We start from the raw sequence: 24,432 nt of genomic DNA, 5'->3' as shown, positions 1-24,432 counted from the left end.
TAAAACCAAAAAGTCATGTAAATGCTATCAAACTTACAAAATACTTGATGTGGAAAGATGGATAGCTATTCTAGGTGATTTAGATTCCCCATCCTCTTCTGCCCCTTGCATAAGGAGTGTCCCTTCACACTGAAACCCCAGTCTTGGAAATAGGAAGGCAACACTGACAGAAATGGGCCACAGACCTTAATAGCTGTATTTCTAAGATACAAAAAGTGAGGCATATGCTTGCATCAGTAAATTATTCTTGCCAAATGAACGATTTTATGCAGCTATTTCGTATTTAAAATGTTGGATTTTACTTAATTATTTTATTATTAAAATGTGAATAAACCCAGTTCAGATCATAGCTCTTATTGACAGATATTGAAAGCACAGATTGTTGTGCAAATCCAAAAAAAAATTGCTTGGGTCACGTGGATATTAGATACATAACAGTAGGAAGAAAGCAAGCATAAAAAAGGAACAAATTCACTAGCCTAGTTACATTTATTGATCTGACTGGTACATAAGTATAAATTCATTAAATAAATCCTTTAAGTAAACAATCACAATTCTGTAAAACAAAAACTTTAAAATCATCTGATGTCTTTACAAATTAAAGTATACTTTCATTTCATTTATTTCCCATAATTGCATTGTAATTCAGAAATCTAATGTCAGAATATTAATAGTGATCAGAGACGAAAAATATCTCAGTGGAAAATGGAAGTCAGCCAACTGTTATTTTCTAGAAATCTGAAGCTCACTGAATTGATTATAGAAAACAACAGAATATTTCCTTCCTCTCTGAGGAAAAAGTGATGGAGTTAGCAGGAAGTGATGTTCAGAAAAGGCCCTCTTGAGCAAAATTTTCCTACATAACATTTCATAGATTTGTTCTCACACACACAATTCAATATGCCTGAAAAAAATAGTTCTGCAATAAGCATTAATGATCTCAGACTATCAGTCGAAATTATAACATATAAATCATAATTTTATATTTCCCTAGCTGTTTTCAGATATCTTAACAATATACCAAAAGGGGAAATTAATCTTAACTTTCAGATATTTGAAATAATAGCTCCACAGTTCCCTCTAAACCCATTTTAAATATTGTCAAATTGCATTACATCTTGTCTTAATGTTTTCTTACTGAGCTGTACAATTTGCAATATGTTGATCCTAAAGTTCAGTTTTGTTTCTTGATAGACGGCTACACTTTTTTTTTGTCTATCATGACTAAAAACCATGTACCACTCTTTAATATTAATCCAATTGAATGAATACTTACACAAACACTTTGGTAGTGATCTATCCCATAAGCCATTAGCTTTACAGGTCAAAGCAGATGAGCCCAACAGATAAAAGCCCTTCTTGCAATGATATGCCACACTTGTTCCATATTTGAAACTTTCAGGATAATTCTGCTGTCCATGTCGAATTGCATTTTCCACAAAGCCAGGATCAGAGCAGTTCACCACTGTAAGACAAACAGCATTCATCACTGAATTATAATAACAATGTCATAAACAAAGTGTAAAAGTGGGTGTTTTTATTACTTTACAAGAAACTCATGACTGTGGTCCATTAGATATCCTTTGTGGTTTTTATTTGATTTAAATACCAGATATGTTGACTCCTATGTAAGTCTGTAGATATTTTTGCTTCGGAAGTAATACTATGGTTTTACTCCAGTTCTTGTAATAGTCTTGGACACACAAGTGGTTCAAAGATAAAAGAGAAATTGGAGGAATTTTTTATCATTTTCTTGGAAGCCTTGGTCTTCTATGTGATGTTTATGTGAAGGAAACCAAATTAAAATCAAATCAGTACATAGTTTAAATAACACTTTAACATTTTCTTTTTTAATTTACTGTAATGAGAAAAAATGCTTCCAACATTAACAAGAACATTCTATTCTATTAATGTGTAGAAAAGAAAAGGAAGATGGTGAAAAATCAAATGTTTGATAGTGGAGCAAGAGTAAGGCTAAGCACCAAAAAGCATGAAGCTATTTTTCAGATAGCAGTCAAAAAACCTAAAAAAACCTACAGGTTTTGTCATGACTGATTAGTTTTTATATTAGGTGTATCTGTCCTCCCCAAGCCTTCATTTTATACCCTGCAATGAACATGATGGTTTGTTGGTAGGTTATGACGTGACACTGACTTCTCCATGCAAAATTTCAATTTTGCTGTCTATTCATCTGAAAGCTATTTGAAAAGTTATAAATGCTTTCTCAACATCTCCCTGTCTTCACTCTAAACATAATAGTATAAATAAAGAAAGACTTAGAGTACTATTAGTATTATAAATTAGAACTCATGAAAAAATGGCAGGAATCTACTTTTCAAGTATATCATAAAGTTCAAATTAATTTTAATGAAAAAGAAACTAGCAGAGAAGAACATCAGAGAGTAGTATTATTTTAGAGGTAAGACATACAGAGTTACTAACGCACTGGTTTTTACCCTGAATCATATTTTTTTTTTCAAAAGGTTAAGTTTTATCATTCCTATAATTTAAATTTAGTGATTAGCTAATACACTTGAACAAATCAACTTTTGCAAATGTTCATTCATTGAAAGAATATTTTGTTCAATCAGCTAAAAAGTAGCAGTATTTTAAAGAAATATTAACATCCTAAAATTTACTTTTGGGTGAAAACCAGTCAAAATTGTTTTTATTTCTCCTTCTCTTTAAAAAGTATAATCCTAAAAGTATTAAATGTTCATTATTTCAATCTTGTAATGGATTCTAGACAAGCATATACCTAGGTCTAAACAACGTCCTAATTTTCAAAAATCCAAATTTTTGAAAAATTTCAAATTTCCAAAAATCCAAATTTTTCCTTCATAAAAATTATTTTAGATGTAATATTTGGGGGTGGAGGGAAAGGGAGAACACTCTAAAAACAATGAAGATAAAATCACACAGAAAAGCAAAATACATTTAAAAACATTAGGTGTTACAATGATGTACACAAAGCACTAGGTAAGGTATTATCTAGACCTCCGAAGAGGCATGATTAATGGAAGAGACCTGATTTTTTTTTCCCTGAGTAGTAAAGCTACAGACTCCTAATGGAAACTTTTCCCATTCAGTTTTATGGTGAATCCTATGAAACAATTCACCAGAGAAGTTACATTTAGCTTATATTACAACGGTTTAGCTTACATTTCATACTACCAACATTTATCTAAATTTAGTGTTATAACCTTATAAATGCTATACATAAATCAGAGATGTGCACATTAAGTGACTATATGTTTACACTGGGATTTCATTGACAGAGCAAATACCTATTTACCTCCTAACTTTTTTTCTGTCCCATAAAAGAGGGAAAAATGCAAAGTCCTAAAATCTCACTGCTCTTTGGAAGGTGTGAAAGATTTGGATGTGGAGGTCTGTGCCTCTGTACTTGGTTTGAAGAACTCTGAAAATTCCTGCTTCTGGAGATCTCTATTTAAGAGTACTATCAAGAGAAAATGCTTTATTCTTTTTACATTACACAAAAAATATTTCATTCTTTCTTACTGCTTTTTTCTATTATTATTAATTACTGTCAACTAAGTCTAATTCTTTCACTCGCAATATAACTATCACTGTAGAACGGGGACACAAGTGAAAGTTTGTAAAACATACGGCCTGCTGACATGAAACTCTACCAAAATATTAAGCTAGACCTGAATGAACTTGTATGTCTGTATTCACAACGCGATTCTTTGTTACAGAAATCACTATAGCTGCCAGCAGCACCGCACACTGCATCCCAATTAACCCTGTTTCTTAGGCAATTAGATGTGCTGTCGTGCTGTGTAGATGCTGCTTTTGGAACTCACGTGCATCCTCTGCGTAGTTATAAGTTGCCTTGTGCAAACAATATGAAGTAAAGAACACCAGCACTTGTTCTATGGCATGAGGCCAGCGGACAGTGGCCACATCTATGCTGTCGTGCTCTGCTACCCTCCAGACTGAGGTGAATTTCTATGAACCATTCTCAGGAATGGTCCTGCTGCCCACGCTAACCCCTGAATCATGTTCTGAATAATTCCTGTGGATGTGCCACTTGGCTCAAAAAGCAAAACTCAGTGAAGAACCTTCTTAATTACTAGAGGCAATTAAGTTCCCATGCCCAGGCACTATTTAGTTAAAAACTATAAATACATTCAATTTCAAACGCAGAAGCGAATATTTCACAATCTTTCTATTTAGTTAAAAAAGCTATTACATGGTAATGCGGTTTTAATCCCTAACTTCCCAATAACACAATATCAGTATTGTGACTCGTCATATCACAAATTGATGTCCAAGGTTGTATGCAGTATTTGTACTGACGCAGAACTGAACTCAGGTCTTCCGAGACCTATGTCCATGCTCTAATCAGTACACCATTTTGCGATGAAACTGCATACCAGAAAGTAACTACAGTAACACTTTTCCATTTTAATGATCTCTACCTATTTTAACAACCATCTTAATTGCCAGCAAGTGCAGCTCTTTCTTTAACTAATCTCTATACAGGTACAGTATGGAAGTTAATTGTCTTTTATGATTGTAAAAATCCTATGGAATAAAACCCCCCAAAACTGGAATAGTTCAAAGGTGAATTAATATCAGTTTATCAATCACATTTAAAAGTTTTCTGTATTAGAAATCTTATCCTGGTGCAATTAGGACTCCTTGCTGTACTCACACAGATCCAAAGTATAGGTCCATGTTTAGTAGCCTGCATTCAATATTATCCACATTTGTTTTAACTCAGTATTAGAGCATTAGAAATTGACCATGTGCAGCTTAAACAGTGTATATACTTTTACAGTGAGATTTCATTAACGAAAACACAAAACTAGTGGAACCTTACATGCAGACACATATTACTGGACTTTTTTCCAAGCTGTAAGACAAGATTCATATCTTTTGTCTACCTTAGTTTCTTGTGATCTCAAAATTTCTTTTGCAAGAATCTTTCTCTGTGCAGCCTAGATCTTTATTTTCTAGTGAGATTTTTTGGGGCTTTTTTTTTTTTCCTTTTTTTTTTTTTTTTTCATCTGAGAACTAAATTTTTTGTGCTACTTCTTTTCTAGGGCTCTGGATGCTAAATACAAACAGTTTACACTTATACTATCATGGCTAAAATAGCATGATTGTTCAGAATCAGTGAAAATAAAAGTAACAATAGTAGTTATAAAACCATTAAAGTCAAAAAAGTTCCACACTCATTTTCAGCTTTATCTCATTAATTTTCAGTAAGTTTGCTCCCACATGAAAGACAGCACAGAAACAAAAGATAGAGGGGAGTAAATATGAAGACTAAAAAAAGATATATTTGAACAAGAAAGACAGAATTTCTGGAATGACATGCAGTATTTTCAAAATATTTAATTGTTAAGCACATGCACTGAAAGCCAGAGGAAAATACAGGTGGCATTGGTACTTTGCCCTTGGTTTAACTTTTTTTTGTTGTAAAAGCTTGAAAACATAAATGTTTGAATTACAATTTTCCAACTTTTTTTTTTCCCCAGAAATGTTGTGGTTTTTTTTGTTTTTTTTTTTCCCCTGGTTTGACTTTGTTCAGGTAAGATAACTGAACACCATTAAAACCATTGATTTTAGTCTTTTTTTTTTTTGTTACTTAAATTTCAAATAATTCACCAAGCTACTTACATGGTTTAGCGGCCTTAAAAAAAAGTGCTTTATTCTTGTTCCTTAAAACTAGTCAAAATAAAATAATGGCAATGGCTGATATAACAGATTTGAAACAGAGATCTGAATTTTTGTTCTTTACAAGGAAGATGGGTTCTATACTGTTCAGCTAGATCCAGTGATAATGAATACAAGACAGAGCTTTGACTCACCCTCACAAGACTGGTAGTTACTTTGTTGTGCTTCCAATGTCTAAAAGCACCAAGTATAGTAAAAATGTATATGTTATACTGTATGAATTCTTCAACAATCATAAGCTGTTAAATATTATCAGTTCTTTCAGTTCTTAATAATATTTTATATGTGCATTGAGCAGTATATAGGTGTTATTTTAGTGATCTACATTACTGTTTCAAGTCTGTATGACTTTGAATTCACTGTGGATACACAAGCAATCTAAATCTCATTGAATGAGGGTTATCAATTTCCAATACCTGGATTTTCAAGAGTGTCATTATGCTTCTTTCGTTTCTCACTACTCCTAAGATACAAAGCAGCTTAATTGCATTCCTTACTTTCAGCTCTGGCAAGAGGGCACAGAAGCATTATTATGCTTGTTCAATACTTTTGGATCAAAAGATGGTCTATAAATATGAACTTTTCCCTAGTTATGCTTCTGAATTTTGGACAGCTTTCTATTGCTAAAAAATATAAACCTGACACATTATATATTATCTCTGATACACAGAACATATTTTTTTTATGTTAAACAGTAACAAGGTAAAACAAACAGTTTAAAAAGCAGTGTCTGGAATCAAATTCTTTCACTGTAATTAAAGGCACAAAGGACTATGTAAGAGGCTCAAACGCCCTCTTACACCTTTTTATGACCATAACAAAATCTTAACTTCTGCTCCTCAAACCAACAAACCACAAAAAGGAGCGATAAAGAATATCCACCTCCAGAACACAGGACAGTCTTTAAAATAAGTCACTTTGATAATTTCAGGCTCATTAAGAGCTTAGACTTTATGTTTATCACATCCTAAGTGAGAGCTTGTCTACCACTGCCATTTAAAAATCTCCCCCTCTACTCTGCCCTCGTGAGACCTCACTTGGAGTATTGCGTCCAGTTCTGGAGTCCCCAACATAAGAAGGACATGGACCAGTTGGAGAGGGTCCAGAGGAGGGCCACGAAGATGATAAGAGGGCTGGAGCACCTTTCCTATGAGGACAGGCTGAAAGAGTTGGGGCTGTTCAGCCTGGAGAAGAGGAGGCTCCGGGGTGACCTTATAGCGGTCTTCCAGTACCTCAAGGGGGCCTACAAGAAAGATGGGGAGAGGCTGTTCAGGAGGGCCAGTTGTGATAGGACAAGGGGTAATGGTTTTAAAATAGAGGGAGGTAGATTCAGGTTGGATATTAGGAAAAAATTTTTACCATGAGAGTTGTAGAACACTGGAACAGGTTGCCCAGAGAGGTGGTGGATGCTCCATCCCTGGAGACGTTCAAGGCCCGGTTGGATGAGGCCCTGAGCAACCTGATCTAGTTGGAGATATCCCTGTTCCTTGCAGGGGGGTTGGACTAGATGACCTTTGAAGGTCCCTTCCAGCCCTAACGATTCTATGATTCTATGATTCTATGATCATTGCTATGTCTTCTTGAGAGTCTACCTGAAGACAGAAGGAATGTTATGCAGTCACTTTACTGTGAAGAAATCACACAGTGATTTCAAGATAGGGTTGCTCTGAGGAGAGAAGTAATGCCTTGCCTGAAGCTCTGAATGAGGGACAGAAATGCAGCAGATGACATGGTACTGTCTTTTGTAAGAATGGAGAGGCTACTAGGCACCTACAGGTACAAACTCTTTTTTAAGAAAAGGTCTTCCAGAGCAAAAAATGCAGACAACCTGCCATGGCTTCATGGACTATTGGTCATGTGAAAATCTCATTTCGGAGTTGTGAGAACTCCAGAATATCAGAAAGTACTATTTCTTTAACCATAATCATAGCATCATAGAATCACAGAATCATAGAATCATTTGGTTGGAAGAGACCCTCAAGATCATTGAGTCCAACTGTTCACCCTGCATTGTTAGGGTCCCTAAACCATGTTCCTCAACACCAAATCCACACAGTTTTTAAACACCTCCAGGGATGGGGACTCCACCACCTCCCTGGGCAGCCTGTTCCAATAATTCACAACCCTCTCTGTAAAGAAATTTTTCCTGATATCTAACCTAAATTTCCCCTGGCGTAACTTGAGGCCATTCCCTCTTGTCCCGTCATTCATAACATGGGAGAAGAGAGGGACCCCCATCTCCCTACAACTTCCTTTCAGGTAATTGTAGAGAGCAATAAGGTCCCCCCTGAGCCTCCTCTTCTCCAAATAATTGAAAGCTTATTTCGTTTCTAGATCAAAGTGATAAATTGCTTTATTTAAAAGTAAACAGTGAAATAGTGCACAGATAAAAACACTAGAAAAGCAAAAAGCAGTAAAATAAACAGTGAAATGACATTTTAGAATTTGTGCAAAAGAAAAAGCAAAAATGTTTTTCCACTGCAATTTAGCAAAAATCAATGTTATTGCTCTCAAATATACACTGGCTTAGTTGAAACAGAACATTGAAACTACTTGACCAAATTTTTCCAATTTTAATATCAGAATATTATATTCAAATAGAAGAAAAATCAGAAGCATATTGCAAAATTCTCATATTTATTGAAGATTTTGCACATTCATGAATACAATTATTTCCAAAAATTCTTCCCATTCTATGGATTCCTCAAGTCTTTCCCTAGGTTTAATTTTTAACAAGCATTCACAACAGATGTCTTTTTTTTTTTATACAGTTGAAATTTTTAAAATAAAGCAAAATAAACTATAACTGCTTAAAATGGAAACATTGGTTTAATGGGTAAGCCTCTCAAGTAAGCTTCTGAAAAGTCAGTATAAGAAATTATGAAAAAAGAACTTTTTTTTCATGACAATATGCTGCTCTAAGGCTACCAAAAGCAATTCTAACTGAATTATCTTTAAAACACAACAGGGAGAATAGAAAAACTTAATTCTTCATTCAGAGCAGAAATATGGAATTTTCAAGGAATATATTACAGTCCCAAAGTATCAATTTGTCTGTGTGATACAGTGTTCTCATTTTTGTACCAATAGTATCTGTTTAGCCAACTCAGTGATGAATAAAATACAGAATAGTCACTGAATGCATAATTTAAGCATGTGCTCAGTTCAACAAAATTCTTGTATCATACATGAAGTCTTCTCAAATGATTATGCAAAAGAATACTATCCCTCAAGCTGAAAAGTAAACAAAATTATGCCTGCAGTGCCATTTAACATCAGCTATAGATTTTCAAATATATGTGTGCTGTTGCTACGAAGGGCTGCAGTAAGGAGTACTTTAGAAAAAAAATTGAGTTGGCCAGCATACAGAACTAAGGCAGTAGTTTCCCTGATTGCCTTTTACCCTGGGGACTCAGTTGTAAATCACGGTGAGAGTAGACGGAGATTGCTTTCTTTCAATGACAGCTGTCAAGAGTTACATGGGAAACGAATTCTGGCACTCTCAATTTAGCCTGTTGAGAAAAGCAGGAGAATGCTTTAAGTCTGCCCTGATGACTTTGGAACCTCACACTAGAGTAGATTCAAACCCTTAAGGACAAAGAAGTGAAAAGACCATGTCAGAGTCCTTTAGGCAGTTTTCTGTTAAAAAGTTGAATGATCATCAAAAAATACATCATTCATAGTATTTCATTTCTGTTCTTGCTCTCTTTCTCTTTTTTTTTCCTTGACAGAAACAATGTTAAGTTTCTTTTTTAAACTTTCATATCTGATCAACAGTGTTTTCAAACGTTTTTATTTGAAATGTATTGCATTAATGTTGGTATCTAGAATATGTATAGGGACTGGCACTCAGAGGGAATAAAAGTAGAGAATTCACTCTGACTTTACGACAAATTCTAAGAAACGCTGTCTATAAAAATGAAAGCACTGCTTTCTGAAAGCATGATTACAAAATTACCAGTCTGTGGCATTTTAGTAAAGTTCAGTGAAAGTCAACAATGGACAACAATAACTTCTCAGTGAAGTAAAGCAAAAAAAGCCCCAACCCAACCCAAACTAACCCAACCCAACCCATCCCAATCCAACTCAAACAGCAACAACAAAAACTGTTCAACTTAAGAACTTCACTTTCCAAAAATCTCAAATACATAGGAGTATGATTTTTTAATTGCTATTTTTTCAGTGGGTGCCAGTTGGAGAGTGGTTTTGTCATAGAAATTCTGGCCATGTAAGCCATAAACCATAAAATATTTATTTAGGAAGCAGTGTTTTTTGGTTTTACATACATTATTAAAATCTATCCAAAATCTAAGGTCCTGACATCATGTTACTAATGAACTTAGACCAAGGAAATTTTCACTGTAATTAATGCAGTATAGATCTTGTTGGTAATAGTGCAAATTAACACAATTAATAAGCTAAATAACATCTTGGTATAAACAAGACCTTAGCTAAGGTTAATAGATTCAACAAAATATATAGCTCTGGTTTGTTTGCTTGCAATATGAAAAGCTAAGACACGCATGGCTTTTAATTGCATTCCAAAATATTTGCCATTGATATAAACATGCCAAATATTCTTTCATTGTTAAAAAAAATGCAGTCATGTTTTCTATTGGAAGATTTCTGCTGGAGGGCTCTGATAACTAGCTATCTCTGTAATAAAATAAAAATGGAGCAAGAAGTATATTTTAAAAAATTCCATGAACTTGCAGTTATTTTTTTAAGTATTAAACTGAGTTCATCAACTTTATAAAACCACGCTTTTTTTTTTGAACATCAGATTAACTAATTTAAAAGCATATATTTGTCTCTTGAGTATGTATGAAATCTCTTCTTCCTATTCCATAGCCAGCATGAAGCCAGGTATTACACTAGCAGATTGATCAGACAGATAAAGTACTTATCTGTCACTGTTCTCTGTATGTGTTGTCTGTACGCAAATTCCTTTGTGTGCATCTATATACAAGTAGTATAAACACAGTAACGTTTGTCAAAATAGTACAAACTCTGGGCTCATGTCTTAAAGATTTTGTCTTTAAATTTTTCTTAATCAGAGCATTGTTTTTCACATGGGAGAGGAACTCAACTCAGTTGCCCCAAAAGATGCTTCTACTACCTTTTGAGATGTCTGCCAGATCTCCAGGTAGGTGCCACTCCAGACATCAGGCACAGGAATAATTTAAAGTCCTGTGTCATCTCTGCCAGTTTCAGCTAAATATCTAAGATATTGTATGGCATCTCCCATGGCAGCTTACCTCTTTATTTAGGAAACTTAGTCAAGCTCTAATTATCCTACTGAAAGATATCAACATGTTTTCAACATGAACAGATTAGCTATATCTAAAATTCCAAGTATACAAAAGTCTCAACAAAGGTCTCTGACTTTGGAAAAACAAAACCGAACAAAACACAAAACTTTCTCAGCTTATATGAATCCTTGATACCACCATAGATGGAAAAGTGCTTAAACTCAGCTTCAGTGCTTTATCTTTGGATCAGAAGAACAGGTCATCAGTCTCAAACTCTCCCACTCTTTTATCAGCTGTCATCAGAAAGGTTATTTTTCTTGTCAGTGAAGGAGTTGAACATATTACCACTAGTTCAAATGATAAACCCTCTAAAGAAAATATGACAAAATTGACAGTTCCTTGTAGATATCAGATTCTTGATAAGACAAAAAGTCTAATTGAACTTTTCAAGAATCTATCAGTAATGAGACAAAGAAAGAAAAATATTTCGAATTAGAAATTCAGTACAAAACCAGGATAAATGAACAAAGAGAGTCCTGAATTCCTTATTACTAACAAATAGCCTGGATTTACTAACAGACTGCAGAACGTGAGTCAGCTCAAACCTCTGTAACTTTGCCAAACAGATCTTCCCAGTAAAAAACTTTTGGTTTTAAGAAACATGTTTTTAATAGGAGAAAAGCTCTTAAATCTCATTTATAAGATAGAATGGATTCTGAAGGGAACAGTAGCAAAGGATATACATTTTTTCCTGACATAGATTATGAATCTGACACTGCCTTATGAACTAGCAGCAAGTGACAGGACAGTTTATCCAATGCTCCAAAAAATCAGAGCAAGAAAATCTCCCTCTTGAAAATACTTGCATTCTAGAAGATGTGGATAAGTGTGGAGTTTAATACAGCAGTTCTTACTTCAAGCATAATACATGGAAAAATGACCTGCAGTGCAATCAGGAGCACAGAGCCCTGATGAGACCATCTGATTCAGTTGTCATTTTGGTGGTTAAGAGTTATTACAAAAAGTAGAAAGTGCAGAAATTGGCTTTCTGTGCTTCCAAAGACAAATGGAAAGCAGATCCAAACTGCTAAGGAGAAAAAATTCATACGGAACATATTTGTTTTAGAATTTGGTATTTTCATAACTAGTTCTGGGATAGCACATTCAGACTGCACCAAGTCCTACTCAGGTAGGTTTGCTGAAGAGAACAAAGATTTGGCTATTGGAATATTTCCGGTGCCATTTGATTCCAGTTTAAAGGCAAGTAAACTGACTACTCGACATGTTCTTTATCAAATAAATAAAGGCAAAGATAAAGTCCGTGTGGAGATCGAAATGTCCTGTCTCACTAATTATGATTTAAAAATCATACTTCAGTGATCTCAACATTCCAAAAAAGACTATTATAAATCTTTAAAAAAATAAGAGAGAAAGAAAAAGAGGATTAAATATCTCACAAAGTATCTCAACATCACAAGAAGTCATTTTTTTATACTTGTGAAAGAAACAGTAGGAACATGAGTTTTTCCAAGACATAGGTGTTGTAATCATTATGTTACCTCAGAAGACAGATACAAAATCCAATATTTAAAAATATGTTCATTTTAAGAGATTAAAGGTTTTATTTGCTGTGACAAAACAGTTTGCCAGAACAGATGAAATCATTAAATTATCAGAATAATGGCATTCTGGAGTAGGGGAAAATACCACTGTAAAGCAGTTCAGTGCTTTCAGTTCATTTAGGTTCTACAAACATACGTGTACTTTGTTTCATACAAGTTTTTATCATAAGACTCTAGAGTAGCACGTCATCTTTTGAGTACTCTATTTTTTTTACCAGGCAAAAACCTCATATAATTTCTTTGGCAAATTTCCTGCCAGTATCTTATTAGTTAACCTACTACTGACACAATATGTAGAAGCAACATATCGTTGTAAAAGAGTGTTTGAGAACTGCCCAGTTTTATTTTCTAAAAATATCAATGTTTCCCATGCATACATAATAGCTCACTTGCAAAATAAAATAAAATAAAATAAAATAGAATAATCTTCCACAATAGCTTCAAGCAATAATCTATATTTTGTAGTAACTGCATGTCAAGTCTCAGTGAAGTGAAGCCAAGTTCATTATTGACTCAAGTGAACTCAACTGAGGCTTGAAAGAAAGGTCATACGTAAAATCTCTGTTGCATTAAATAATACAGGTTTGTCTGGAATATCAATACCTTCCAAGCAGGATATTTAAGGAGCTAGAATATTTACTTTCTTTGTACACAAATTCATAATTCATCACTAATAATGAACTTTAATACAAATGTTTTTCACTCATCAGATAAAAGGCAATTTTAAAAGGAAAGGCATATGCCAGAAGTGCTATTACCTGCTTTAGGTAAGTTCTATTCAATTCATTAAAAGTAAATTCGATATAATCATTTAGTTGGTAGAATTCTGACTTTTTTTAAAATCATGGATGTAAAATTATCATTTCAGCATGATTTCATCATTGAAATGCACTTTATTATTTCTTAAAGCTAACTATAAGGACTTTTTGCTCTTCTTTCATGTAAATAATAAAAATCAAGATTTATTTTATTTAAGCCTTTTTGGCAAAAGGATTTCTAGTCATTTTGATCTATGCAGATTCATCCTTTAATCCAAATTATATCAAATTATAAATTAAAAAAGCATAATTATAACAAAAACGTTACAGCAATTTTCACAGTATATGTTCCAAAAGTACAGTATTTGCTGAAGTAAAAACATTAAATGTTATATCAAATTATCCTCTCAGTTAAATGATATAAATGTAATTATGCTATAAGGGTATAGGGTGGCAGCTTACAGCAGAGAAGACGCCTTTGCCCAGATATACAGATAAAATTAAACCAGGTAGATGCACGCAGAGAAGTGTTCTATGGGAACCTGCCTGACCGGTACAAAAGTTTGAACCAGACTGCTCTGTACTTCTCTTTTCATTTTTTTCAAGGAATACCAAAAATTTTTGTTTCACAATGAATTCCTAAATTCATTGTGAGCAGCAGTATATAGACATGTTCTTTCTAGAAAATTCCAATTACTCATTTGTTTTAAAACAGAATATTTACACAGGAATATATGAAAAAACTATTTTCCTTTTGCTTCAGCTAGGGTTGTTCAGAGTGTCAAGTCAAGCATAAACTTTGATACTTGCAGGTTAGAAACAGTAGAGTTTCAGGACCTTAGGATTTAGATAATCTCTTACAGTATTTAGTTTATATATGGAATACATTTTTACTCATTGAAGTTCCTTTCCTTTTGTTCTGTAGTAATCTAATTTGAGTACAATTGTATCCTCTTTATTTACATGTATCTTTCAGTGTTTTTTGAGTGCTGGAGAGTCAAGCAAAGATGATTAAGAATTTACCTTAGTTATCCATCTAGTTATCCTAGATCAGATGATCTAGGTTACAGTCTCATAATTTGGTTCCTTTTTACCTTAATCTGTGAGACTGTTTTAATCTGAAAAGTTTACAGTCTTCTTATTTTTATTAACTCTGTGTCATGTAGCAGCCTAAAACAGTGGGATCAGAAGAAAAATAGGTCTGGAGACACCACATACCACCTCATCAAGATTCTCCAAATGCATGTGAAAGTCTTTAATCATAAATCATACAGAATCACAGAATAGTTGAACTTGGAAGGGACAGCTAAAGCAGTTTGCCCAGGGCTTTGTCCAGTCAGGTTTTGAATACCTATAAGAACAGAGACCCCACAACCTCTTTGGGCAATCTGTTTAGGTGTTTTACCAGCCTCACAGTTAAAAAAACTTTCTCTTATGTTTCAGTTTGTGCCTTTTGCCTCTTGTCCATTCAGTTGGCACCAATGAGAAGTCTGACTGTCTTTTTTTACACCCTCCCTTAGAGAATCATTGATAAGATTCCCCTGAGCCCTCTCGTCTCTAGCCTGAAAAATTCTAGCTCTCAGTTTCTCCTCAAATCGCAGTTACGTCCATTAGGGAAGTTTGTGTTTCTGTGAAAATATATTGGGGCAGAAGACACCACAGAGAGAGGAGGAAAGCACAAAAGAATTAGTGAGAAACAGCAGAGGGGACACTGAGGTTAGAGGAGAAGGTGGTGCATGGAGTAGCAAATATTCTCTATAGCCAGTGGAGGATCCACACCAGAGCAGACATGTTCCTGAAGGAACATGTGGAGAACCCACACTAGAGAAGAGGAAATAAGTGAAAAGGAAGGAACAGCAGAGAGAAACCGTCACATACTGACTGTAAGGTCAACCCATAACACTAACCTAAAATAAGAAACAACAATAACTATCAAGGGAATTATTACAGCTTTTGACATCTTTCAGTATATCTTACATGATTCACCTCATGTTCTGCCTTTCACCCCTTTGACAATTTGCATCTATTTTATAGCCAGAAGATATTCAGTCTGCCTCAGTGATTCAGAAGAAAAAATTTCACATCATTAAATATTATCAGCCTCTTATTGAATTCAGCATTGAGAAAGCATATACAACACCAGTACCAACTATTTTGGGGCATACAACATAAAAACAATAGATCAATGAACAGATTTTAGTCATCTGATAAAGATATTGGTGGAACAGACCAAAGATTCGATATTAGCTCCATATTATGCAACAATAGCTAAAGGTTGAGGAAAATAAACAAAAACAGTGGCCATAAATGGAAAGAGTAACAACAGGGTAACTTCAGAGACTTGTTTCCCTTTTAATCTTAATTACATTACTGGCATCTGGATAAATAAATGATAAGGACACAATGAAATCTGAGAACTTTGGATTCTGTTTTAAAATGATTTTTTTTTTGTCCTTCCCTAATACGCACATTTGATATACAGGTTTCTTCATAACACAAACCCTTGCTTCATTCTCATCTCTCAAACATCTCCATCTTTCCCCAGAGCACACTAGTAATCAAGTTCAGATATGTCTTCACAAAACAAACAAACAAACAAACCAACCCAGTCAGAATTAAATCTTTGTCATTTTTTTCTGGGCAAAGAAAAGTCAGGTTTCACATGCACAAAAGTTATGAATACCTCTCAGCTATTGCTAGGAAATACAGAAGGATTAATAGTGTTTTGATGTATGAATATTCATTTGCATAACTATGTTTTAACAGGAGTAATGGACTATTTATGGAAAACATACTCTAGTGCACCTAATTGAGGCTAGATAGCCAACCGTGATTTATAAATGTAATACAACTTTTGTGATACAAAGTACACTTTATATGTCTATAAACTAAATGCTAGGGATTGCAGTCTGAGAACTTTGAGGTAAAATAGTGAAAAGCCTAGGCTTCCCCAATACTCAGCCCTAACTCCATTTTCCATCATAGAAATGCAAAAACTCAAATAAAGATGGCAATAAGTTGCTAAAAATCAGGTTTCTGAATTATATCCCAATGTTTTGAAGGCAGGATAAAGGATCATGCCTGAAATAAGTCATGAGAGAGCAGAGAATGTATGAGAAAGTTTCTTACCTCGGCAGTTGGGTAAAGGGCTACTCCACTGCCCATTGCTTCGGCACTGTGCTCGAGAAGCACCCTGAAGTAAGTAACCAGTGTTGCAAGTAAAATTCACAACATCATTTAAATTGAACTCACTGCCATTAGTCATTCCATGAGCTGGATTCCCAGGATGTCCACATGTGATTGCTGTTAAAAAGAAAAATAGGCAGGCTAGCATCTAAGTGAAAGGTACTGTTCCATGGAATCACTTGCAGGTTGGAGCTCTTGTTTTTGTTGTTTTTTGGTGTTGGTTTTTTTTTTTTTTTTTTTTTCCTGAATTTATCTTCTATATTTCCACAGGAAATTTAAGAAAAAGATATGTATTCAGAATTCTTAACTGTCAGGAGAAAAATCTTAAATTTTCAATAACATTTTTAGAATCTACTTTTTACCTTATGTTGAAAGTCGTAAGATAAATAGTTTTTATTCTCTCTCTATACATGCATTTTGACACCCATCTGATATATATTAGACCTTAAAAAAATGTAGAGAGTTCACTATATTTCCTAGTAATGCAAATAAAAAACCTTATCTTTTTTTTCTCTGCAAGCTTCAAAATGTAGTAGGGCCAAACAAACTGAATTTGCTGTATTGCTTCAGAGCATTCTAGAGTTCTGAAGCATTCATGTTCCAAAGTTCTTGAGTTGTTTTGCTGAAACAGTGATCCTTTTAATCAGATTTTCTTATGGCAATAGATAAATCATTGTTGGAAGTAAATCTTTCCAATTATGTGTATTACATATGTTGATTATGCTTAAATGACACTTATAAAATACACTTCTTATGATCAAAGTCTAGCTTTCCACATGACAAGACATTAAAATTATACAGAAAAATACAGAAAAGCATAGATACTGACAATATAAAATCAGAATGTACACACACACACACACATATATATGCACAACTCTTCAAAATTGTGCTGGTGATGTTTATCACATTCATAGAATCATAGAATCTTAGAATAGTTAGAGTTGGAAGGGACCTCAAAGATCACCTTGTTCCAACTCCCCTGCCATGGCAGAGAAACCCTCCACTACACCAGGTTGCTCAAAGCCTCATCCAACCTGGCCTTGAACACTTCCAGGGATGGGGCATCCACAATTTTTCTGGGCAACCTGTTCCAGTACCTATTTATATTCGAATAAATATCCCATACATTGCTTTATTACCTTGTGGTTTGGTATTTTTTTAATAGAAGAGACAAGTGAAAAACAATTTAAAAGTGCTTCTTTTTATTTTATCATGGAGTTCACTTGTGAAACAATATTTTCAACAGCACCTGATCTTTGGGAATTAAATAGGACACCTTCTTGTATACAGACTTATGTATTCAGGCAACCTATAATGACAGAAATGGCTGCTGGTTCTTCACATAACAGCAATGATAACATCAGTTCAGAGAGAAACAGCCTCCCACCCCTCCTCAGCTTTGCCCCTTTCTTTAGAAGGCATTTTATTCACTGCACGGTAAAATTAATTTACTGAAAGTAATAATGCTAGCTGGTGGCATTTCTCCTTTGATGAATATAAATCACTTGAAAATATAAATAGGATTTTAAAAGGACAATGACATTTGGCAGATACTTCCTGCAGATGTAAACAGGTAGAAATTTTCATTTTACCATTTAAAAGAAAACACTGAACATTTTGAAATCTAACTTATCAGTAATATATTTTCTGAGGTATGAAACAAAGATATAAACACGGATTGAAGAGAAAAGCTGATGATCTCAGTGACCATCTCTCTGTAGACAAAAATATTTGTCTGAATTGTAGACATATTAAAAATTAAAAAACTGAAATAAGTACTATTAACGTTTCATTAAAAATAGCAAAATTTGTATAGACTACTTTATTAAAACTGAAAAAGAATATGAAAATCAACTGCACAATAAAGCAGTACAATAAAAAGCAGAGAAATCAGACTTGACTGTGATTAAATGGCTGATGGCTCAGAAATGTCAGAAAACCTGTCATGCAAATGAGGAAGGAAGTAGAGTAGGAAAGACTCAAAAATTCCAGTAATTAATTATGGGATTTTCAAAAGCAGATTAATTAAGAGGAGAAAAAAATCTACTAAAGGGTATAAAAAAGTTAACATTTTGTCTAACAGATGTAGTATAATCCAATACCATGCCTGAGCTTGCACTGGTAAATATTAGGAAACCAACTTGGAAAAATGGGCAGTAACCATCAAAACTGCACAAATGAACAGTATTCCAGCTTTACCCACCAAACAATGAAAACAGACCAAGGGATTGTGGTATTCTTAGCGAAAAAGCAGGGGAGAGGCTCAGTAAACCCACACTTGACATAGAAATTACGCCTAGATGAAGAGACAGATGAAGTTATACGGTTGCAGTCTGCTGTTCAACCCACTTCAATGCCTATGTCATCCTGCTTCTGAAACAGCAGACATCAGAAATTACTGATATAGTTACTCAGTCTGTGCTAGATTAGAAACTGGATTAGATTATCATAATGACCCTTGTAATTGAAAATAGATCCAATAAATATCTGATCTAAGCACCTCATTCAAACAACTTTGAACATCCAACCTACTGTTAATGTTCAATTATGTTTAAAATAGTACTAATAATTCAGTGAAAAATAATGATACTTACGGACACAAACAGGAGTTTGTCCAGACCATTTGTGATCCTGTAGGCAAATTCTGACAGACGTACCAACAAGTCGAAAGCCAGGATTACACTGGTAGACCACAGTATCACGATAACTGAAACCATCTCCACTAATATGACCGTTTACAATGGGATCCGGAGAACCACAGTGACCAGCTACAACAAAAGAACAACCAATCAAAACCATATATTTTTAAAAACCTTGCCAATATTTACAAGAATGCTATTAGGAAAACAAAATTTCATCCTTGTTTTCAATAAACAATATGTTAGAGTCAGATGCTGCACTGTACAGAACAAGTTCTGAGGTGTAAAAACTATAGGTGATATTCCTTCGACTTTTTTAGAGCAAAGTGATATTTAAAGAGTTTTAATTTTCATATATGTAGTTTTTGCAGATACGGTGGCAGAAATGACAAATTTGTCAGAAGAACGCCTGGAAAATGTAACTTGCAAATGTCTCAATTTACAAATAATTCAGTTTAATTGCTAGAAAACTGAAAATTTTAGTAGGATTTTTTTTTCTCCTTTGTCTTAGTAAGGTTGATTTTTTCCTCAGAGAAGTGTGAATTAAAAGGCCTTTAACTTTCAAACCCATATTATTATTTCATCATACAGTTCTGATTTCTCTTACTTATGATTTGCCTTCGACTTTGTAAGAAGATCTCTACTAATCAATTAAGCATGACTGGGATCATTCTCTGGCAGAGGCCAACCAGCACAGAGCAGTCTAAATCCATACAAGGAAAATTTCTTGCCTTCCAGATCAGCACTGCTGCCAGCAAGCTGCCTACCAGGATCAGTACTTGTTTAAGTGAACTTGAATCGTTCTTGGAAATTTTCTTGGAGAATCTTAGCCAAAAACATGTCTGCGTGTTGTTCTAATTATTTAACAGGAGAGATGATCAAGCTTGATGCTTATTTGCTATGTTTTGGTGTCATCATTCTATTAGAACAAATATAGCGCTTGTTATACGTATCCAACAAATAATTAGTTTCTCACTAGTAGGTCTTCAGACACTAGTAGACAGATCCTAAGACTAATCAAATTCTAAAAAAAACCCATCACCTCGTTTAAAAAAAAATAAAGAAAACATAAATAATTTCTGTAGGAACAGTCTATTGTCTTCAAGAGAAGAAACACTAAGTCATTTCAGATATGTATATACGTCCTACGTAGCCATATCGGCTCCCTTACAATGCCATTTAGGCTCCTATTTTTATGTATTTCTATTTCTATTTCTGTTTTTATATTTATTATTTATTTTATATTTATTTTTATTTATTTTATATTTATTTTATATTTATTATTTATATTTATTTTCTCCAGTCTAATTTAAAACCTGAAATATAGAAAGCAAGTTTCCACATAGGTTTCTTGGGGAAAAAAAAATAATAAATTTTCCACAGTTAAGTATATCTTGTCATGTTCAAATATTTCCTAACATTCAGCTCCAGTTTTTTCAACTAAGTTCATGTTTATTTATTAATGGCTTTTAGTAATGGATCATATGAAGTGTTCTTATTTGCATTTACTCTTTCTAAATAATAATCACCTTTATGTTATCTTCAGTCAATTCTTAAAAATTCTAAACCTACATATTTAATGCCTTTTCTGTGCTTCTAAATTCATAATCAAGTCAAAATTATAATAAACTCTTCATTATATTGCTTTCCAATTTGGTCAGTACCCTTTCAAATAGCCACCTTTTTCAGAAGGATGAAGGCATGGAAAGGAAGGTATGTCTACCAGTGCTGTTTCCTCCTTTAGTTATACCAGCTGCTGTTAAACAACACAGAATGCAATACTGCATGGTAATAGTACTCATGGAACTAAGGAAGCCAAGTAATGATTTTATTCTCTCTAGATTCATCATTCTGTTTGAAAACAGAGCTGCCAAGCAGGAAACTATTTCTCTTTACTGATTAAAGAGGAGAAAAAGTTCATTATTTTGGTGACACTGATTAATAATTTCATCTGAACCTACACTAAGTCCTCGTTTTGAGATGTGAGGACAAGGTCCTGAGGTTCATGACCACTGCTAGAATTGGGGGTATGTGATGCTCTGTTTCACACAGGCTGTATCCATTAACAGCAGGCTTATTTGTAACTTGGCTTCTTTGGGATGGAATCTCCTTTTTACTATCGTCACTTTAATAATGCTAGACAGTATATTTCATTCACACTTAATGGCTGTTCTAAAACATTAGAAAGGTAAAACACATGCCACTTGATTACTTTTTTCATACGTATAGGATTATTATAATAATCTTAATTGTAGAATTGATGTCTTTAAGGAGACATTGTGATATTGTTCTGTAAGTTTGTGAAAGAAAGTATAAATGTAAGTTTTTCACATCCATCTTATACAGCTACTCTTCCCCTGATAGGGTGCAGGGCAACAGAGTGCAACAGGGACATTGAAAGCATTTTTTTCTCCTTGAAATGTCTCACGGAATAATTTAGCTTTTTGTTCTCAGCCTGAATTAGTAATATGATCCCCTTTACGATTCTTTTTCCTCCAGCCTCACTCAGCCTCTCCTTGTGTATCACATACTCCGCCTCCTAGCCCCTGAATGGGCCCTTCCCACAGACTTGCTTCAGTTTCCAATCTCTCTTTCGTGTGGTGGAGGACACAAAAACTACAATCTTCCACATGAGTGCTGAAGAGGAAATAGTAAGTATCACCAACTGACTACACTGCTGCTCATACAGTTCAGTCTGTGATTGTCTTTACTGCAAGAGCACACTTTTAAGTCTTATTCAGCCTCTCCAGTAGGTCAACTAGCTTGCTCTCTGAGAAGCTTCTTTCTATCCAGTCAGTTCCAAGCCAGTACTCATGAATGGCATTATTCTAGAAAAAAAAATGCAGAATTCTGTATTTGTCTTCATTGAATTTTATGAGATTCCTGTTTGTCCATTCCTCCAGATACTCAAGGTCCCTCTGTCTAGATGTACTGCAATCCAACATATCAACTGTTCTTCCATCATTTGATATCATCCTCAAACTTGCTAAGGCTGCTCCCCAACCATCCAAGTCGCTGAGAGAGACTGGATAGCATTGGCCTCAGTATTCATCCTCAGCATCCAGTGTCTACTAGTCATACTTTGAATCATGAAATATTATCCCCAGAGTTTGTTGGTTCATTTTTTAGTTCCCCCATCCAGTCTGTCTTTTCAGTTTGGCTACAAGGATACTGTGGGAGACTGTTTCAAAAGTTTTGCTACAACACGAAGTGATAGAAATCTACTGCCGATATCTACTGAAATCTACATTCGATGAGACAGTCATTGGAAAAGGCAGTAAGATTATCAAGGTTTGCTTTTGATTGTTCCATCCTGTCTGTTCCCAATTATTTTCTTATTTTCCCTATGCCTGGAAACGGACTAAGTCCCTAATAATTGCTCCCTATTTTTTTCCAAGGACTGAGGTGAAATAAGTAGCCTCTTGCGTTCTTTGGAAAGTTGATGTCATAATTGCTATTTTTTTCCAGTAATTGCAGTCACCTCAGACTTATCTAATCAAATCCCAGATATTAGTTTGGTTTATTTGAGTAGTTCCTTTATTGATTCCTTCTACTGCTGTACCATCTCTATCCCCTCAACTGTACTACTAGGAGTAACAAAGTCATGGTCTGGCTGATCTACAGCCTCAATGAACCATGTACTAGAGTATAGGTATACCTCAGTTTTAACCAGAATTTATTCTCCTAAAGAAAACAATTCTTCATGGCCCTAAATATTCAGGCATTGAGACAATTCCGAAAATTGTCATTCAGGTAATCAGGACAATTGCAGATTTTGGGAAAGGAAATCTATGAAACAGATGTAAAATGTGAAAAGAGAAGCTGTGTTTATACAAAATAGAATGGAATATATTTGATTTTTTTAAAATTTTTCTAGACATAAATAATGAAAAATTGAAGAGCGATTGCTGCACTGGAGCCAAACACAAGGAACCACAGGAAATTACAAGAAGAAAGCTAGTTGAGGTGTGCAAACTGGCATAATGCAAAATACAAAATACTATTGACTGTCTCATAAACGGGGATTTAACAAGTTGCTGGACTTATTATGGGAGTCATTTCATTTACAGATCATTCCAGCTAGTGGATTTAATGATTTTTCTGGGAATTTGGACTCATTTAGATTAAATGTTCCATCAACTCAAGAACTGAAAGAGCACTGCAATAACACAAAACGTATGTAATTTCCCAATCAAGTAAAACTAGTTAAAATTAAGGAGGCCGCTAGTGGATTTTTTAAAAAATATGCTCTCAAGAATTAAGGAAATTATTCATACGGTTCAAGGTTGGTTCAGTTGTTTTATTCTAAAACATCTGGAAAGCAAAATACAAATTATTTTATTTTAATAAGAATTTGAAATATAAGCCAATATCACAATATCATACTGCAGTTTACCTATGAGTTATAAACTACAGGATCAGATATTTTTACACAAGCAGAGCCAGTAGCAGCATTTTTTCACACTGCCAAATCTAGACAACTATATATATTACAGAATTATATAAGATAAAGAATTTTTACCTTATTTTGGAAAAAAAAAAGCTATAAAAGTTCATGAAAATGGAATGGAGTAGATTATATTTAAGTTTAGATTTCAAAGTATGTCCTTGACTTATTTATGAATAGTTTTACACCTGAAAGTCATAAAAACCCAGGAAAAAATATCTGCTCAAGAAGACACTTTAGTTCATGATTAAATGTCACCAATACTAGAGATAGAGTTAAGCAAACTCTTCAATGCTTCCAATTTGATCTATGCTCTGCTTATATGTATGGTCACTCTCACACACGAAACATGTCCACAAACACGTTTTGTGACTTACATGTGCAATTATTCTTGAAAGGAAAAAAAAAGGGAAGAGATACAAAATATCAGCAGTGTGAATATTTGATTGAAATTAAAAAAAAATCTTGCCTAACGATTCATATTTATCTTTGTATAACTAAGAAAAAATACAGATAATACTAACTACCTGAAGACTTCACTCATATTTAGCCCTGAACTCATTAACTACAGTCATTTGTTTTAGTCTTCTTTTGAAACAAATAACAAGGATTTGACAAACCCTTTCCTGAGATACATAAATTAGTTTACTTAGCTGGCCTGAAATCATAAATTGATTCTACATAGACCAGGGGGTAACATAAAGTGATACTTATTTTCTTCTATAGCTGTCCTGAATTACTTTCATGTAGGTGCAGTGTAGGTAAAAAGCATCTCTGACTCGACTCATTATCATTCCTTTTAAATGGAAAGGCTCA

General features: G+C 34.2%; 1 protein-coding gene across 1 annotated transcript in view; it reads right to left on the bottom strand.

Moving 5' to 3' along the window:
* The window catches only part of CSMD1 (CUB and Sushi multiple domains 1), a 1,221,578-nt gene that overhangs the window by 36,463 nt on the left and 1,160,683 nt on the right, over nucleotides 1–24,432 (bottom strand). Inside the window, exons 53-55 of the mRNA XM_086608338.1 lie at nucleotides 19,125–19,298; nucleotides 16,471–16,644; nucleotides 1,277–1,465 (exon numbers count right to left, since the gene is read on the bottom strand). Of these exons, the coding sequence (XP_086464464.1) occupies nucleotides 1,277–1,465; nucleotides 16,471–16,644; nucleotides 19,125–19,298 (537 nt within the window). The remainder of the gene's footprint in view (nucleotides 1–1,276; nucleotides 1,466–16,470; nucleotides 16,645–19,124; nucleotides 19,299–24,432) is intronic.

This window comes from Tauraco erythrolophus, chromosome 2 (genome assembly GCF_009769465.1).
Source record: "Tauraco erythrolophus isolate bTauEry1 chromosome 2, bTauEry1.pri, whole genome shotgun sequence".
Classification (NCBI taxonomy): Eukaryota; Metazoa; Chordata; class Aves; order Musophagiformes; family Musophagidae; genus Tauraco; species Tauraco erythrolophus.
The sequence above is the reverse complement of the archived record's forward strand: the minus strand, read 5'-3'. Positions and strand labels throughout refer to the sequence as shown.